At 43.4% G+C, this 20,083-nt stretch overlaps 1 protein-coding gene across 2 annotated transcripts in view; it reads right to left on the bottom strand.

Annotated features, from left to right (window-relative positions):
- Window positions 1-20,083, bottom strand: part of C8A (complement C8 alpha chain) — a gene marked incomplete at both ends in the record, with an annotated part of 71,869 nt that overhangs the window by 14,348 nt on the left and 37,438 nt on the right. For both annotated transcript variants that reach the window (XM_079904100.1, XM_079904101.1), the window contains 3 exons: window positions 14,611-14,851; window positions 16,878-17,078; window positions 19,498-19,687. In XM_079904100.1, coding sequence (XP_079760226.1) covers window positions 14,611-14,851; window positions 16,878-17,078; window positions 19,498-19,687 — 632 coding nt within the window. The remainder of the gene's footprint in view (window positions 1-14,610; window positions 14,852-16,877; window positions 17,079-19,497; window positions 19,688-20,083) is intronic.

Below are 20,083 nucleotides of genomic sequence, written 5' to 3'. Positions count from 1 at the left end.
ATGAGAATGAGCGTAAGGGTGAAGAAATGTAAAGCCAAATCCTTTGGGGAATGTTTGAGGGGATGCAGGATGTTTACCTGAACAAGAAAGGAGAGGTTTCTCTGTAAGAGAGGTCAGTAGGATTAGATTCAGCCCTCCGGAGGGTTGTCTTGAGGAAGAGGAATTAGGCTTGTTTGTGTGGTCACAAGGGCAAGAACTAGGACCAAAAGGGCAGATACTACAGGGAGATAGATTGAGGCTCAGCTTAAGGTAAATCACCGCAACACTCAGAGGCCAAGGAGATAGGAGTTGTTTCAGGAGGCACTGAGCTCCCCGTATCTGGAGGGTCCCAAGCAGAAGTTAGCTGTTTGCCTGTGAGTAGAAGCATTTGCAGAATTTACGAGATGTCTTTTAAGAGCTCCTCTAAAGCCAAGATTCTGAAACTTTAAGAAACACACCGGAACACTTGAGGAGCATTTGAGATCACTTGGGTACGTCCTTAATGATTTCTTATTGTGTTCCAGGTATCTGGGAAGTGAAGAGGGCTAAAGGGAGTGTTTGCTGTCAGTGAGCTTACAGCCAAGTGTGGAGACATGGACAGGTAAGCTGATAGTTGTTGTACTGTGTGTTGAGGACTTTGAAAGAAGGCAGCAAGCTCGGGGCAATCTTCCTTAGGGGGTCAGAGGAAGGATACCAGAGGCAAGTGTGAAAGGATGAGTAGGGATTAGCCAGACAAAGTGGAGAACATTGAGAGCAAAGGGAGGCCGCGTGAAGGCCTTGTGCCCCCAGCAGCAAGAGTCTGCTCAGAAAGGCCAACATGGTCTGAACTCCAGAGTGGAAAGGAAGGAGGTGCAAATCAGCCAGGGAAGTACTGGGAGACCCTTGGGGTCCTTCCCACTCTAGTGTGGTCCCCAGAGGAGCTGTTGTGCCCGCCTGGCAGGCCAGGAGCCCGGGGGACACGTCTCTGGCCACCATGTCTACTGCTTGTTTCACACCTGGTCTGGGCTGTGGTGCAGGTGTGAGAGCTGTCTTCACACCTCCGTGGAGATACTGCATCTATGTGGCTCTAAGGCAGAGCCAGGCAGCCTTATTTCTGAGGTGCCAGAATCAGCAAGTCTCTGTCGTTCCTCAGATGACAAGCATCAGGTGGAAAAGAGCAGGTGTGATGCATTATTTATCTCTGTGCAGCAAACAGATGCCATTTAGGTTGCTGCTGTGATCTGTGTGCTATGTTGCTTTGCTATGTTGGTTGCCCTCAAGGGAGAGGAAGAATCATATAGCCTATTTCATGCCATAACATTGGAAAAGATGATTGTTTAATCTGTGACTGGATGAGCTGGGAAGCGTTGGCTAACTTCCCTGCCCCCAGGTGCTTCTGTGTATCCATTAAAACACATGCTTCTCCACCTAGAAGGGTGGGATAGGGAGGGTGGGAGGGAGATTCAAGAGGGAGGGGATATGGGGATATATGTATACATATAGCTGATTCACTTTGTTATACAGCAGAAACTAACTCAACATTGTAAAGCAATTATACTCCAATAAAAATGTTAAAAAAATGCATGTTTTTTCCCAACCACCTGAGAATAATAGTACAGGTACCTCTGTGCCTTTGCATGTGCTGTTCCCTCTGACTAGAAAGTTCCCTTACCTCCTTCACTGAGTTTCTCCCACTCAGCTCTAGAAAACATTCCCTCACTCACAAGGGCCCTATATCTGTGTCCCCACAGTATCCCTGTGTGTCCTTCATGGTATCTGCATGCTTCCCTATAGCACAGTATTTAGCACACTATAGTAATTGTCAATTTCTTGGTCTGTTCTTCCAATTATCCTGCAAACTTATGAAGTCATCTCTTGGGTTTGCAAGGCTCGGCATGTAACAAGCCCCCAGAAGTGCTCAGGGATGGGCTGATTCCAACCCATCTAGACAATACCTCTAAAATGTTTTGAGAGTCACAGGTCTTCTTTTGGGTGTCAGTATAAATCATATCCTTGTAATATCTCATGCTTGATTAAGAGTTGATATTTTATAAAGCTCTTTCATCTGCATTATCTCATTGGAGGCTCACAATGGGGCTGGGAGGATTTACTCCTTTTGCAGGCAATCTGGGGTTGGAGAAGGCAGGAGCTGTGGTGGTTAAGTGTGTGAACTCTGGAGCCAGAGTTCTACCCTTCACTGGGAGTGTGGCTTTGGATGAGTGACCGAACCTCTTTGTGCCTCATGTTCCCCATTTGAAAATGGAGATGAAAATGGTTTCTATGCATGAATCTCTAAAACTGGTGTCTGGTACAATTAAGTGTTCAACAAATCTTATTAGTTGTTGCTATGATTGTTAGGTAACTTGCCCAAAGTTCCATGACTAACAAGCCAGGAATCGGGGTTTGATGCCAGGTGCGCCGTATCCAAACTCGGGGCCCGCGCCATCTCATCAAGCCAGTCTTACTCTGCAGGAAACTGTTCATCATGGGCCATGAGTAGCAGTGGCCTCCCCAAACCCCTCATTCCACAAAGCAGCTCAGAAAAAGGAATCCATGCTCCCAATGGGCAATGCTGGGGCTGCGGTCTCAGGTCTCCCTCCACCTGATAAAGGGCTACCTTCAGGGACTCTGACCCGCTAGATGATTTTGGTCATGATGGGAGGCAGCAGTATAGCTGAGGGCCAGGCTGTGAAATGGAAACTGCCTGAGGTGGAAATTTCCATGCTCACTTACTGTCTGAACCTCCCTGTATCACAGTTATCTCATCTATGACATGGGGATTTTAACACTGTCTACCTCATAGGGTTGCTCTGAGGGTTAAATGAGTTAACCCATGCCACGTACAGTGCTTAGGATACTCCCTGGCTTGAAACTAGCAATAATGGTCAAGTATTACTATCATTACTGCTGCCAGAAAGGCCACAGCATCCCTAGACTGGGCTGTTGTTTCCTGATTCTGAACTGGAAAAATTGGAGAATACGGGAGGCTGAGGAGTCTGTGAACACCAATTTTCTTAACCAACTTCTCTGCAGGATAAACTGTTCTATTAACTGAGAGGGAGTGAATGAAGAAGATGGAGGGAACAATGTCCACATCATGTGCTGGGCAAAGATTTTCCAGGCGTTATTTAATATTCACACATCGTTCCACAGCAAGTACAATTATTCCCATTTTAGAGATGAGCAAATCAAGGCTTAGGTAGTTTCAGTCACTTGCCCAAAACGATACAATAAGTAAATAGTAGAATGGGATTGAACCAAGGTCTGTGTCCAAAGCCCATTTTCTTCTTGCCACATTATATCAGCTGGGGAGAGGGAGCTAAGGGTGGTCCTGGGAGTAATTTTGACATTATCACACCTTTTTCTCCTTTCAGGCTGAGGCTGTTTTCAGTGATAGAGGTGGAAAGTCAAAATCAGGACAAATTCAGGAGGAGGGTGCTGAGAGTCTCAGTTCCATGTGTATGCAAGTGACTTAAGGGGGGTGGGGACAGAGCCAAGACACCAGGAGTCTGTCAGTCATTCAATACCATCCATCGCGTGAAGCCTGGTTGTCATGGTAACTGGGGTAAAGCCTGGAGCTTGTTAGAATCTAGTGCCTGTCTGTTCAGGATGATTGGTTGGTTAGCAGACACAGCAAAAGACATTTTGGGCCAGCCCAGACTACTTAGCCATGAGTATAAGACTCTTCACAATCAGGTTCCTGCCCACCTCACCATCCTCACTGTTCAGTCCAGCTGAGACTGTTTAGAAATCCACCCTTGATTCTTCAGAGTGTAAGAGAAGCTCCAGAGGACGCCCAGCGCCTATGGGTTTAGATTCTGAACCAGCCCTGCCAGAAAGACACTGAGCCTCTACTGTGAGTCAGCCTCAGCCTGTGGACAAAACTCCAGAAACACATCATTCACAAGATGCACTATGGAAACAGGCAGTTGTAATAGTGTGATATACAGAGAGCTGTGTCCTGGGTACACGGAAGTATTGGGTCAGCCAAAAGGTACGTTCGAGTTTTTCCATAAGATGTTATGGAAAAACCCAAATGAAATTTTTGGCCGACCCAATACCTAAGACAGGTTCCCAACCTGGAACTGGGGAGACAGAAAGACTGTCTGGAAAACCCTGTTTAAGCAGAGACCAAAGATGAATAAGCATTAGGCAGGTGAAGAAGAGAGGGTGGGGAGGAGAGGGGAGCAGTGTTCTAGGTAGAAGGAATAGCAGCAAGAAGAAAGTGAGTATGATTAAGTCAAGGGACCAGCATTTAGCTCAGTACAGCCTAGCCCCGCAGTGAGCAGTGGGCTGGAGGGTAGAGCAGGGCCAGTGCACGCTCCCTTGAAGGCTGCGCATCTGGTCCGGTGGCAGGGACCCTCCTGTCTCAATGTTCACCTTTGCGTGGCTCGAGCAGCTTGCCGTTCTGCAGCTTGTCATCCTCTCTGTGGCTCCCTGGAGGCCAACACTGACTCCGTTTCCAGGTTACTGATATCAGCACTCGTCCTGCCATAACCCAGCCACTGGATTGTTCTCACGTATGCACCGGCCTCAGGGGCAAGCCCTCTACAAAGAGTCTGGCCTTTGGGTGAATCACTCATCTCCTACTACTGACCCTCACCACTTGCTGCTTCAGCCACTCCCATGCAACTCTCTCCTCTTAGAAAGCTCCAGCTGCGTTCTCCACCAGGCAAGCTCCCATTCCTACTAACGTCAGAAGATCAGGTGTGAATGTCTCTGGAGTCTAGAAAATGGGAGGGGAAGAAAGGGTGGGTCGCTCCCTCCTTTGTGCTTCTACTGTATTTATTTCTAGTCAAGCATTTATCGCATTGTATTATTCTTAGCCCCCAACTGACTGCACATTTCTCCAGGATGGGAATCTGTGTGTTTCACTCCTGTGTCCCTGGAAATCATAGGTTCTCTCTGAGTATTTACTAGGTGAGTGGATGGATGGATGGACGGGTGGAGATTAGATTATGAGAAGGGTTTTCCTCGGAGATTGTTTCCTGCCTGCTACTTTGGGTAAGAAGGGAAAATGCTCTGCTTAGAACCTTCCTGAAAGGGAATTGTCAGCAAACAACATCAATAATATATAAATGTGATGGAATGTATGAAAAATTTGAGGGACTTAATTTATACACCCATCTCATCCCAGTTACTGTCCATACACAGCTTAATCATCTGGGCTGCCTTTGTCTCATTCTACTAAAGGAAGAGAAAACACGTAGCTCAGGGGCCCTTAATCCCTGCTCAGACCCATTAGGAATCCACGACTCTCCAGAGTGTAAGGAAGTCTCCAGAGGACGCCCAGGATTGATGGGCCTGGATTCTGAATTACCCCAGCCGGAAAGATACTGAGGCTCTACCGTGGGTCAGCCTCTGCCTCGGCTAGACATCACTAATTGATCAGTTCTTTCCGCCTGAGCCCATATCTGGTGTCACGGTCCTCAACTCAGTGGTCCCGGTAGCATTTGCTATTGAAACCACCTGCCATTGGTGGCTTCGATACATTTTCTGGTCTATAGGTCTTCAAGTTTCGCTTTATTGAGTGCCTTGGGTGCCAGCGCACCATGCTTGTTCTTGGCTCTGTGAATGTACCTAGGCTTCGGAACAGACCGTCACAAGCTGGTCAGTTTAACCTTTAACAGTTCGCTGTGACAATTCCCAGTCAAGGGTCAAGCTGACCCAATATTGCCCTTAGGAGTGAATATTGAGTAGAATACTCCGTTAGGTATTTTTAAAACCTGATTTATCCACTTTCAAAGCTATCACAAGCAGTTTAATAGTTTTTTAAAAAAGAAAATAAGTGAAATAAATATCCAGGGGTACCACAAGAAGCACTGAAGTTGGAATTAGAAATCCTCATTTCAAACCTTACTCTGCTTCTAACCAGTGGTGTCACCTTGGATGTGTCATTTATCTTTCAGTGCCTGGTTTTCATCATTTGTAAAATGGGTACAGCCATAAAACACAGCTCAAAGCATTGCCAGGAAGCTTAAATGGAATGAGATGCATGTAAGAACTCAGTATGCCGCCTGCCACAGAGTTAGAACTCAGTGAATGCTTGTTTTTTTCATCTTCATTTAGATAAGCTGTTTCATTACATGAGACTTCACACACCTACCTTGGCAGTTATTACTCACATCTGCCTCTACCTTTCCCCCTTGACCACCTTCCTGTGATGGTTAATTTTATGTGTCAGTTTGACTGGGCCAGGGTGTCCAGATACTTGGTCAACATTATTCTGGGTGTTCCTGTGAGGGTGTTTTTGGATGAGATTAACATTTAAATCGGTAACCTGAGCAAAGCAGATTGCCCTCCCTAAAGTGGGTGGACCTCATTCAACCAGCAGAAGTTCTGAATAGACAGAAATCTTACCGTCCCCCGCGTAAAAGAGGATTCTTCCTGCCTGACTGCCTTGAGCTGGAAAATTGGCTTTTTTCTTGCCTTCGGACTCACACTAAAACGTCAGCTCTTTCTGGGTCTCAAGCCTGCCAACCTTCAGACTGGGACTACACCCTCAGCTCCCCTGATTCTCAGGCCTTCGAAATCAGACTGGAGCTAAACCATCAACTCCCCTGGGTCCACAGCTTGCCAAATGCAGATCTTGGGACTTGTCAGGCTCCACAGTTATGTGAGCTGATTTTTTTTAATAATAAATCTCTTTACATATATATGTAAAGTGTATGGAGAACCCCAGCTAATATACTTCCTAATGCCTTCATTATGGCTATTGATGATTTTCCCTTTATTTAAAGTGATTAGATACATGTCCACAGTCCGTGGAGCACACTGGGTTCAGACAGTGTGTCTAATGCGTTTTTGACTACCCCCAAAAGTAAGCAATACATTTTAGATCATGACCCAGCCCACTGACATCCAGCTGAAATAAGTTGCAATACTTAACCATGCTTTGTGTGATGCTCTCTGAGGATTTCCCTCTTAGTGTATTCTATTTCATTTTGTTGAATGCTGGTCATGACCCACTAAATTTCTCTTACAATCTGCTAATGGGCTGTGGCCGGCAGTTTGAAAAATCCTAGGTAAAACACCTCTGAGGCATTACAGCGTGTTGGTTTACATCACAGGTTCTCACGTGGACGTCTGGCTCCACCCATAACAACAAGATGACCTCGACCTTGCACAAGTTATTTAACATTGCTGAGTTTCAGTTCTTCATTTGTAAATTGGGGATTGTAGTATCCTCTTCCCCAGTCTTTCCTGAGGATTAAATGAGATAGTGCATTTAAAGTGCCTAACTCAGTGTCTGCCACATAATGAAATGTTCATTAACTGTTGGCCATCTTACCAGTGCTGCTAGAGTCTAAGCCCCTGGAATATAGTATCAGAATGAATGACAGAAGTGTGGGGAAATGGTGTGGGACAATACACAAGCTCTACATCAGAAGACCTTAGTTAAAAACTAACTGAATCATGTTGAGCCATTTGCTTTGGGGCTTTGGACCTCAGCTTTCTCTCTATAAAATTGGGAAAAATAATAATATAATTCCTCAGAAGCTATTATGAAGATCATCTTCAATACCAGATGTGAATGATTACATTTTACCAACCTTAGGAGTTTTTATATGTAAATATATTTTATTAGAACCAGTTAATTCTAAGTACAGTGAATAAAAAGATAATTTGTTAATCCATTTTAGGTAGTAATCAATTTGGTTGTCCTTTAATAAGTCATCCTGACTATAATCAGATGATTATAACAGAGAAACCCCATTACCTTCTATATGAGATAAGAGGACCCATGTTGGTAAGTAGACAGTGCTTACCATGTTATGTGGGCTTAATAAATGTTGAATGAAAAACTGAAGGAATGAATAAATAGAGAAAAGGAAGATGGAGGAAGAGAATGTAGAAGTATAATTGATATCAGCTTTAGTGAGATTTTAGTCATGTCGCTGTGACTTTTTCTACCCAGTGTGTTAGGTGGTAGACCAGTTGGCCAAGGACCCCAGCTAGAGGGCAATGACCAGTAACTGGCTGAACGTACTGTACTCTCACTAGAAGGATCTTTTCCAGCGTCACTGTTATCTGGCAGCCATCAAGGGGAGGCATAATGGAATGCAGGCACTGATTTAGGCAGAGTTGTTACCACCTTGAAAGATAGTGATGAGAATTCAAATTGACCTTGATCAGTGGGAGGAGCAGTCCCTCCAAAACGGGATGAAGCTCTAGAGAAAGAAATGAATGACTTTGATTTAAAAAATGGGCAGGTGGGGGAGGAGGCATGATTGATGAGTCTCCAAGTCTACAGCGGAAATATTGCCCACTGCAGGCTGGACATGATGATAATGATTTCCCTTCCATTTGAACAGTGTTTCAGAGCTGACCAATTGCAGAGCCCTATGAGATATGTTGTCTTATTGTCCCCACTTTACAGATGAGAGGACAGTTAACATTATAGAGTTAATAACTGGAAAGCAGGGAATAATAAATATGGTAATAGTAACATCAACATAGTGCAGCAATAATAGGTACCATTTTTAAACTCTTACTCTATGCCAGGCCCTGGGCCACCTGATCACACAGACTGTTTCATTTCATATTCATAACAATCCTATGAAGTATTACTGTCATTGTCTCATTTAGGGAAACAGGAAACTGAGGCATGAAGAGGTTAATTTGCCTGAGGGTCACATGGTTGATAAGTGATGGAGATGAGATTTGAGCCCAAGGAATCTAAATTAGAACCTTGTTCAGCAATTGATGCTTATCGAGTGCTCATTAGAGCCTGAGCATTACACTAAATATTTTCTGTAGATAAGTTCACTTATTCCTCACAATTACTCTATCAGTTAAATGCCATTAATACCTCCAGCTTAACAGGTGAGAAAATTGAGACTTAAAATGATTAAATAATCTGCTGGTAATCACACAGCTAATAAGTGACAGAATCCATATTTTCAAACACTAAGCTATCCTAATATCCTGCATTAAAGGGAAAGCTATCTGCTTAAACACTTATCATGCAAGATGTACTTGGAATTATTCTCAAACAAATCCTTGTTATCATTCCTATTTGGGTCTTGAAAAAACTAAGGTTCAGAGAAATCCAGTACCCTGATCAAGGTCATACAACTGTTAACTAGTAGAACCAAGATCCCCACCCAGATGTGTCTGACTCCAAAATCTGGATTCCTTGCTACCATCTGCCGGCATATTTTTTCATTCCACAGTCCTTGATCAAATGATATTTGCTACTTACAATCCCACCTAAAACTGTAAACCATAATAGTAACTACCGTTTAGACCGTGTTTTATTTATCACGTGCTTTTTAGAGTCAATTCTCATAAGAGCCTTTTGCGGTAGTTTATTATCCACACATTAGTTATGGGAAAACTGAGACTCAGAGATTCAAAGTTTTAGCTTTTAAATGGCAGGACCTACATGAAAAGCAAAGACATCTTTGTAAAAAGAACTCTTTTTACTACCGCGTTGCCTAATGGCTTTTATATGGGGCCATGAAATGCTACTGGCTTCTCACCAGCAGAGCATCAATAGAAGTCATGTTTTGTTAAGGTCTTTGCAGAGCCCTTTCAATATGGCCCCAAACTATAGAATCATGAACTTTTAGAGCCTTGAGGGCTATTAGTTTACTTTCTATTCCATGCATGGTTTCTATTACAGCATCCCTGATGGAGGTATCTTATCAGATTTACTTAGATTCCTTAACTGCTAAGAAACTCTACTTCATGTTGCATGTTGAGAGACATCTCTCCCAGGAAGCTGGCCCTCCCAGGCAAACTCATCATGTTCTTCTTGCCCTAATGTGTATGTGTGTGTGTGTGTGTGTGTGTGTGTGTGTTAGAAATATAATGTAGAACGAAAATAATGTAATGTAATGTAATATAATGTAATGTAAATATAATGTAATGTAATGTAGAAGGAGTACACCTCACAATTCACACCCAGGCCATCTGCAAATTATCTAAACTCTGCTTTCAAAATATGTCCCTAATCAATCATATTCTTTCATCTCCATTCTTTATTCCCTACCTGGATGTCAACAAGAGTCTTCTAACTGTGCTCCCTGAGTCCACTCTCAACGCATGTAATCTGTACTCTGTATAGTATTGGAACGACCTGCTGACACAGAGATTAGACCCTGGCAGTGCCCTGCTGATAACCCTGCAGTGGTTTCCCGTTTCACTGCAGACATGGTCCATACTTCTTACCATGACCAGCAAGACGCTCTGCAGCTTCTTCCAACCTCAGCTCCCTCCATCCTCCCCTCACCTGCGGGCTTTAGCCACACGTTGCTTATTTCAGTTCTCAAACATGGCAGGCTGTCCACTCTGCCCAGGACATCCTCCCTCTTTCTTGTCTTTGGAGTCTCCTTCTGAATCTTTTGGACCTTATCCCAGTTAATCCCAGACACTTTCCCAGATAATCCTAAACTAAGTGATTGTCTTCTCCTTCTCCTCTCACAGTTATTCTCTATTTCTACGACCTGTTCATTTTCTAGCCAGCTCTTATCACAGTTTGCAATTTTATATGTATCTATTCATTAGCTGACTCAACAGAAGTTATTAAGGCCAGGCACTGTTCTAGGAGATGAATATATAACTGTGAACAAAACATATGAGACCCCTGCTTTCATGGAACATGCATACTAGAAGGAGGAGGTTGACAATAAACAAAAAGGCATGTGAGCGTGGTAATTACAGAATATATAGTGATGTTCTGAGAATTAAAATAGGGTGCTATAACAAAGAGGGACTTGCCACATGGTCAGAAAAGGCCTTTCTGAAGAGGGGGCATTTAAGTTGAGATCTGAATGATTAGAATACAGCTATGCAAACATCAGAGAGAAGGATAGCCCAGACAGAGAGAATAGCTAGTACCAAGGCTTTAGGCTAAAATAAGCTTGCTGTGTTAGAGTGTGAGCGGGACAGCAACGATGACAACAACAAGAAAAGAACACAGAGAAAGAAAGAAAGGAAAGAGAAAAAAGAGAAAGAAAAGAAAAAAAGCCATCATATTCTAGCAGTGGCCAGATGAGAGGTCATAGTTGTTTGGACCAGTTAGATGGTAATAGAGATGTGGACAGATGCCACGTATGCTTTAGAAGTAAAGATGACAGGTCTCACTGATGAGGGTCAAGAAGTAAAGGAGGAACCAAGGATGACATCTGGGGTTCTGGCTGTTTATTTAGTTTCCTCCCCTAGACTGTGAGCTTTGGAAGAACCGGAACCATGTCGATTTTGTTCACCTGGCACATGATACAAACTCAGTTAACATGGTTGATGAATGCATGTCTGAACGAACAAAACTATGGAAGAATGTGCAGAGGAATATCAGGGCAGGTTTCAGGGAGGTGGGGCTGCCCATACAAGTTCAAAAGAATGAGTTGGAATCTGTCAGGTTGGCAAGACAGGAAAGTGCTTTGGAGGCTGACAGCACAGCATGTGCCAAAGAAGGCAGGAAACGTACATGAATAGAATGGTGTCACTGAAGTACTTGCCCTGTCCTAGGTAAATTATCAGCTCTGTAATAGGGCCAGACTCCAGAGCAGCCAGATGGTGAATGCACTATTCTCTTTGTCAGATCTTTATACAAAGACAAATAATAGGAGATCCAAAGAAGGGATGAAGGAGAAAAAAAATCTAAATCCAGAAATTCAAGCCCCAATCCATACTGTTTCCTGTAGAAGGTAGAAAGCTCTCAGCAGCAGCCCTTGAGGAAAGTCTAGGGTCCCACTGAAGTCTAACATCACCTCCCCAACATCCAAGACATCCCCTGATTTTTGATGGATGGTTTCATGCTCTCTTTGGGGGAGAAGCATTTTATCTAAAGAACACATTAGAAGAAAACAGCCTTGTGCGTCCTCTGGGATGAACCCATAGAGAATCTGAGGCAAACCCAAGGACAAAAGATCCCCCCAGAGCAAACCAGCCCATGTGTTCACTTAAATCATTCCATTCCAAGCTCAGCTCTTTGAGGACATGAATGTATACCACACGGGGTATTTCTTAGAAACAAGCACTGGATAGAATATAAATATTGTTAAAGTCCTTAGATCAAAGATACACAGAGAGAAAAAAGACATTGAAAAAGAGGAGAGAGAGAGGGAGAGGGGAAAGGGAGTGAGAGAGAGGATGAAAAAGCGACAAAGAGAAAATTAGACAAACATCAAACATAGAGAGAAGGGTGTGCATGATTCTATTATTTGTCAAAGGGAAAGAAGGTAGATGTTTTTGTTCTTTGTAGGTTAATATGTAAATGACATTCTGATTTATTAGCAGTCTCCAGCAGATGAGGTGATGATTAGCACATTTCCATATTTATAGAAAAGCAACACTAACCTTCCGGATTTATAGAAAATCAGCTCTTCCCAAATAGCAAATTGTGCTATTATCAACATATGGTTTTCTATAAACAGAGCTGAGGTAATTATCCCTGGGACAATTCGTTAGTGGGCTCCTTTTGAATATTAACCACATTGGAAGCCCATTTCTGCCTCACAGATTTTAAAGAGGAGGGGCTCGAGATACCCCAGGCAATTAATTAGTAATCCACCACCAAAGACGGAGCCTAAATGAAAGGGTCTACCACAGCCATGTGGTGGAAAGACCCCATGTCCAGGGCTCTGACGCCAGCTTCCTGCAGCCCTGGGCCAAGTAATTAACTTCCCTAAGGAGCCTCAGCATTTCTGGGGCTAAAACTAGAATTACACTAACCTCCAAATGTTGTCAAGAAAATTAAATGAGAATGTATACAACAGTGCTGGAACTTAGTAAGTACTCAGCAAACGTTAGCTCTTTTTCCTTCCTCATGTTTTTGAGTGACTCTAAAAAGATCCACTTGAATTAACTTTTTCAAACTCTTTTTACACTGATCTCTCCTGAACTATTTATTTTGTATCATGACTCTGTCCATGTGTACATGTCTTTAACTGGCAACATTTTCTTGAAGCAATAATTTATCTTCACTACCTACAACCCACTATGATATTTTTTATTCTGTTCTGTGTTGTTCAAAATGTTTGTGTTCCATACATTGATATCAAGACCTACTATTGGAGAGACACAGATGTAGAGAACAAATGTATGGACACCAAGGGGGGAAAGCAGGGGGTGTGGATGTGGTGCTGGGATGAATTGGGAGATTGGGACTGACATATATACACAATATGTATGAAATAGATAACTAATAAGAACCTGCTATATAATAAATAAATAAATAAAATAAAATTCAAGAAAAAAACCCCGTAAAGTTCTCCCACTCAAAAAAAAAAAGACCTACTGTTGGGTTTCAATCTGCAGTTTGTATTGTGCTACAAGATGTTAAGGACCGTATTTAGATTTGCTCACCTTTGTATCCCTAGCACAAACACATAATAGATACCCAATAGATATTTGAATTATAAAAGAATGGATACATGAATAGATGGATGAGTTAATGAATGACCCTAGCCAGGAATCTAAGTTAATGCCCGCTTTCAAACTCCATGTCTTGTTTTGCCCGCTTACCCTGCATTGAGTGCTAAAGAGGTGGAAAATTGTCAGACATGATGCTTGCTTTCAAGGATCTTGCTATCTAGATTAGGAGAGAAATATTAACATTTGGAAAATTGTTTTTAAAGACTAAGCAGTGTGGAATTGATATGAATGTGTTGAAGGAAGGAAGTGGCCAGCCTGGGCTGGTGGAGTCAGGGAGACTTCTTGAAACTTGGAAGTTGAACTTGGCTTTGAAATATGGATACACCTCTCACCCTTCTACTCAGTCGTTGTCTGGATCTGTGGTTCTCAAACTGTATTAAGCATCAGAATCACCTGGAGGGCTTGTCAAAACACACTGCTGGGCCCACTCCCAGAGTTTCTGATTTAGCAGATTTGGGATGGGAGCCTGAGAATTTGCATTTCTAACACGTTCCCAGGTGACACTAATACTGTGTGTTGGAGTCCACGTGTTGAGAACCACTGTTCTAGCAGTTTGGAGTGAGACCATGAAGATTGTTGATGTCAGTGTTAAGGAGTTTAGACTTTAGTTTAGCCAGTCAGGATATTAAGCAAGGAGGTGATGTCATAAGATCTGTGAAGCAGAGGATCCTTCTAGTGGCAGTTGTTGAGAATGGATTGGAAGGGGTGAATCTTCCCTTAGAGACTATTTAGGAGATGATGCAGTAGTAAGTGAAAGATGGGAACCCAGCCTACCATTGTAGGAGGGGATGCAGAAGAAGGGATGTTGACAAGAGCTGCTCAGGAGAGAGAACTGAAGGGTCTTAGAGATCTACAGGGGTGAAAGGGAAGAAGGGATCTGGGATGACTCCAAGTTTCTGTCATCACTGACTGATTGGATGGCAGTTCCATTAACCAAGAATCTGTATTTAAAATGTTTTAACATTTTAAACAGCAAAACCCCAGAGATCCTTTATTATTGAAGAGGTAACTATGGTGCAATAGAAAACACGTGGTTCTGGAGAACCAGACAAGTCTGAGTTCAAATTCTGTTTGTAGTGCTTACTAGCAAGTCATTTCACCCTTTTGAACCTCAAGTCCCTGTAAATAATAATACTAATGCTACCTGATAGAGTTGTCATGGAGGCTAAATGAGTTCATGCGTGGCTGACAGTCAGTGCCTAGAAAATTGCAAACCATGTCTGGCGTACGCATCGAACGCTGCATGCATCAAGCACCCGCTCTACTTACCAACTGTTTCCATTCTTTCTTTGTTAAGCACCAGGATATATTCATAAATGCCACCCATCGTTCCAGACGTTACGTAATGGGTGCCGTAGTCATCGATGAACTTGGCGTACATGCCGTAATGGTACTGCTCTGGAAGTTCCAGTAATGACTGCAGCATAACTTCATCCAACATGATATTCTCCCTCCTCATCTTAAAATGAGCAGTCTGCACCTTTGTGAAAATTCTCATGAAGGTATATTTCTGCCAGTAACAACAACCGCCATTGAATGAAGAAAGAGAACAAAGAGAGTATACATTTTACTACATGAGATCATGCAAAAGGGCAGTATTTAGTACCTGTGGGAAATATGAATATATTCACATGTAACTGTATGAACATAAATACATATAACAGAGGATTATTACATTTTGCAAACACATATTAGACACCAGCCTGGCTTCTTCTCCCGCGTCTGCATCTCTGTTCCCACTGCCCTGTCCAGGTCAAGTTCTCATCAGCTTTCGCTGGGTTGGTGACTACAATGTGTTTCACTGTGCTCCTCTCCTCTGTCCGGCCCCCAGTCCATTCTCACCTCCACATTTCTCCCTGCTCTAATTAAAGCACTGCATTATGCAACCTGCTACACAAGTGTTAGGTATCCATTAAAAATTAGGCTTAGGAATATTTTGATGACATGAGGAAATGCCAATATCACTTAATTTATTAAACAAATACCTTTCAGTGCCTACGGTCACATGCATTATGCTAGGTGCACAGGACATGATCTTGAATGAGATAGGACCCTGCCCTCATGGAGATTACATTCTAGTGGTAGTCTTGTACTGTTCGGTAATCAAGAAAAGCAGGATCCACTGGACAGGGTGAGGTTGGATTGGTTTAAGAGGAAGGGGGTCATGTACGAGCCTTACTTGCAGGGAATGTAAACCTTGATCCAAAGTGATAGTGAAAGTTGGAAGAAGCCACCTGCTTTTAGAAAAGTCCACATGAATCTGTGACAGTCAGATCTCAGAACAGTACTTTCCCTTCAGATCAGTAGCTTATTCATGGCAAAGCTCCAGAATGTAATTTATATATATAAATTTTTTAAATTTATTATTTATTTTTGGTTGTATTGGGTCTTTGTTGCTGTGCATGGGCTTTCTCTAGTTACAGTGAGCAGGGATTACTCTTCTTTGAGGTGCGGGGCTTCTCATTGAGGTGGGTTCTCTTGTTGTGGAGCACGGGCTCTAGGCATGCGGGCTTCAGTAGTTGTGGCACACAGGCTCAGTTGTTGTGGCTCACACGCTCTAGAGCACAGGCTCAATAGTTGTGGCGCCCGGGCTTAGTTGCCCTGCGGCATGTGGGATCTTCCCGGACCGGGGCTCGAACCCGTGACCCCTGCATTGGCAGGCGGGCTCCCAACCACTGCGCCACCAGGGAAGCCCTGTCATTTATATTTGTTGAGGAAGTTAATTTTTATAACTGTATTTTCATCATCCAAAATAATGTTTTGAGCCCTAACTAAATCCCCAGTTCTGGTATCAGTGTCTTGAGGCTTTTGGTAAATTTCTGATCAATTCAGTGAATATTTCTCCAGCTCCTGATTACCTCTCCATCCTCATCACTCCCTCCTTTCCCTTCCCACCTGCGCTTCAGCCAGCGGAAGTCCTTTCAATCCCACATTTGTGTGAGGCAGTCTCTCGTCTCCAGGCCTTTGCACGTGCTGTTTCCCAGACCTAGAGCAGCCTTCTGTTAACTTCTGCCCCCTTTCATCTGGACAACTGGAACTAGTCTTTAGATCTCAGTTTAGACAGACTTCCTAACTTCCTCAAGGGTGCACTGTCTGACCTCTCCGGATAATAGGCAGTTAATGGTAAATGTTTAATGAAGAAATGAAAGATTCATTAAGCAGGCCAGCCCTCCCATCTACTTGGAAAAGCCGGGCTTGCTTTAGAATTCTTCCAAGTCTGGTTTAGAGGGCTTGGCTGTTTCTCTTTAAGACATTACCCTTCTAAGTATTTCCCTCTGTGCTCCAGGTAACCATGAAAAAGGATGGGCAAAGTGATAAGAGTACTAGTCTTATGGTGCAATTTTATTCCCTTTGTGATGATTCTGCGTGGGAAAGCGTAAGAAGAAAAACAAACATGATTACTACTGATCAGACATGTCCAATTACACAAGCAAATGAAGGTTCAATTACTAGTGTACTTTTCAATGCAGTTAAGGTAATACGTGTTCAGCATAGATTATGGAATACTGTGTGACACGGGCATTATGTTTTAATACCTTCTGATTATACTTGCTTAACATATTCAAGACCGAACTGCCTCGTGACCCAGATACACCTGCAGTCACAGTAAATGGGCTGCGTACAGGGCCCACACCAATGGTCACTCCAGCCGACACAAACTTGTCATTTTTCACTTTAGAATAAAGGTGATTTGCATCATCGTAGGACTCTGAGGAGACTGTAGTATCTGCCAGGGCCTGAAAAGCATCACATAGATGTTAGCCTTGTGCACTAGCATTATATTCCAGTTCATACTTAATATTTAAATCTTTGCTTTGTAAAATATCCGAAGTTTCAGATTATTATAAATAACTCTTTTAAAAGGCTATTCCAAATTGATACGAAAATACAGAAAATTCAGCAGTGCTTAGTATTTAGTGGTACTGCTAAAATATTTATTTAAACACACACACACACACACACACACACACACACACACACACACACGATTCTGATAAAATGCTATATTGTTCTGAGCATGCATTTCTTTCCAGCGGGCTTATCCTTCTTGAACAGATGGTTGCTTGGCTCTGCAGTGGAGAGATACAGAAAGCCACGTCTAGGCGTGGACCTGGGAGGAAAGGGGCAAAGGCGTGCAGGTGGAGATAGTTCTAAGCAGAGGTATGCTTAGGGACCACCCACAAGTGTTTGGTTATTTCATTCCAGGATTGCATTTCTCTGCTAGCTTGACCTGAGGCGTGGTCTCGTGAGCCAAGGAAATGAGGGATAGGAGCCTATGAGGGGTTTGCTCTGTAATCACGAGAGCATGTGTTGAGTTGGAGGCTCCATCAGTTTGGGTCCTGAGAGTCTGTGATGATGAGAGTTTCTTTTCCACCTTAGGAAGGATGAGTAGAATAAGGAGGGCATTGATGCTTTAAAGCACTGAGATTTCAGAATCCTTTTTGCCACAGCATAACCTAGTCTCTCTTGCCTGACACGTAGGCCCTAGGCTGTCCTCCAATTTAGAAAAATGACACCGTCTATGCCTTCCAGCTGGTAGACGGAGCCTGATGGCAGAGGTGGAAGTGGGGTGGGGAGACCCAATTTCTTTTTTTTAAACTGTAGTTGACTTACAATATTGTGTTAGTTTCAGGTATACAGCTTCAGATTCTTTTCTATTATAGGTTATTACAAAGTATTGAATATAGTTGCCTGTGCTATACAGTAAATTCTTGTTTATTTTATATATAGTAGTGTGTATCTGTTAATCCCATACTCCTGATTTATCCCTCCCACCCCCTTTCCCCTTTGGTAGCCCTAAGTTTGTTTTCTATGTCTATGAGTCTGTTTCTGTTTTGTAAATAAGTTGATTGGTATTATTTTTTTAGGTTCCACATATAAGTGATATATCATATAGTATTTGTCTTTCTCTGTCTGGCTTACTTCACTTGTGCGATAATCTCCAGGTCCATCCATGTTGCTACAAATGACATTTCATTCTTTTTTTATGGCTGAGCAACATTCCTTTGTATATATTCAACACATCTTCTTTATGATGGACCTTTAGGTTGCTTCCATGTCTTGGCTCTTGTGAATAGTGAGAGCCAGTTTCTTAAAAACAGACTCAATAAGCCTGGCCTTATCCTCTGTCAATATTTTTCTCTTGAGAAACTTGGGGGAGGGAGGATGTGACTAGATAACTGTTCAGAGTACTGGCATCCTATCATCTCTCTCTATAGATAGAATGTGGATGACTCATAGATAGAATTTGCATAATCTAGCCTCCCTTCTAAAAGATGTATAGCCAGGCTTAGTTCAGATAGATCTGGATTTAAATCTTGTCTGGGCTTACCTACTGAGCCTGGCGCTTTATCCCTCTAAGTCTCTGGGGTTTTTAATATCTAAAATGGGCCAATAATAATATCTGACGCATCGTCTTGTGATGAGGGTTCGGTGGGAGAATTTGTGTGAAAATAGAAGAGCTGACACATGGTAAGCCTCCAGTGAGGTTTGCTGTGTAGACGGCTTACCCAGAGGGTGAGGGGTGAAGAAAGGAATGGCCAGGCTCTGGAGCTTGTTGTGAGCTACAGGGTGACCAGGAGACTGCAGAATTTTAAAGAGAGAGACTCTTAGGGATCATCAACAGTTTGCAAGCACTTTGCAATAGCGGAACCCTTTCTTCCAACAAAATCATGGACAGAAAGTCAAGAGATGAAGGTCACCAGTGAGGACCAGCTCCCGATGAAGCAGGAGCACAGTTCTCAGAACCCCCAGCCACCTCCTCTCCTGCCCCCACTTTACATCTTAATAACCTGGGCCCGTGGAGGGGCAGTGAGCTGCTCAAGGTCTGATATACATCTATTCTAATAGAGTCAAAACCTGGAAATAGGTCTTCTGACAAGCAGCCTAGAAAATCAGGCCCCGAATCTATTTTATTGACTTAGGACTGGAGCCGAGATCTAGCAGGGGCTGGTCCCATTTACAGTATGCGGCTCACTGGCCCTGCCGTTGCTTCTTCAGCACTAAGCATGCGTGAGGGCAAGTGCAGTGGGACCTTCAGCCACCAGCAAACCTCACAGGAAATAAGGTCTTCCAAAGCAAGGCAGCTATCTCCACCAACAGCTTCCCCTCCCTGCACCCACCCAGTGGCCTGTGAGCACCCCTGTTCAGACTTACCTCAAAGTGGTACTTCAGGAAATTGTAGGGTTTCCGGAAGTACTTCTCATCATCTCCATAGTAGAGACGCTCACAGGTGGGGTCGTACCGAAGCTCTCTCCATTCCCCGTTGTATACGGTCTCACACTGGCCCCCATAATACCTGACATCGTATACGCTCTGAGTTTCTTTCTGGGTCAGGACATTATACCTAAATTGAAAAGGCAAGCAGCTTCTGGGAGAGAGCATTGGAAGAGCAGAGATAGCACAAAATATCCTCTGGACCATGAGTAGCTGGTGGGCTGAGCAGCATTTCTCAAACTGTGTTCTGTGGAACCCCAGATTTCCTTGAAGTACCTTAAGGGCCACTTTGGGCAACAATGGGAGACTGAGTGGACTGGGCCTGGGCCCCCAGGTTCCCTTAGACCAGATCAGCCAGACAACTCCGTTCAGCATCTATAACAGTGCTCCCACATGGGAGGCACCTCTAAATATTTGTTGAGTAAATTGAAGAAGAATATGCATGATTATCAAGAGTCCAAGCACAGGAACCAGACAGTCTGGACCCGTTTCCTATCTCTGCCACATCTAGCTGTGTGACCTTGGG

Source organism: Stenella coeruleoalba (assembly GCF_951394435.1).
Source record: "Stenella coeruleoalba genome assembly, chromosome: 1".
NCBI lineage: Eukaryota > Metazoa > Chordata > Mammalia > Artiodactyla > Delphinidae > Stenella > Stenella coeruleoalba.
This window is presented reverse-complemented; position numbering and strand designations above follow the sequence as displayed.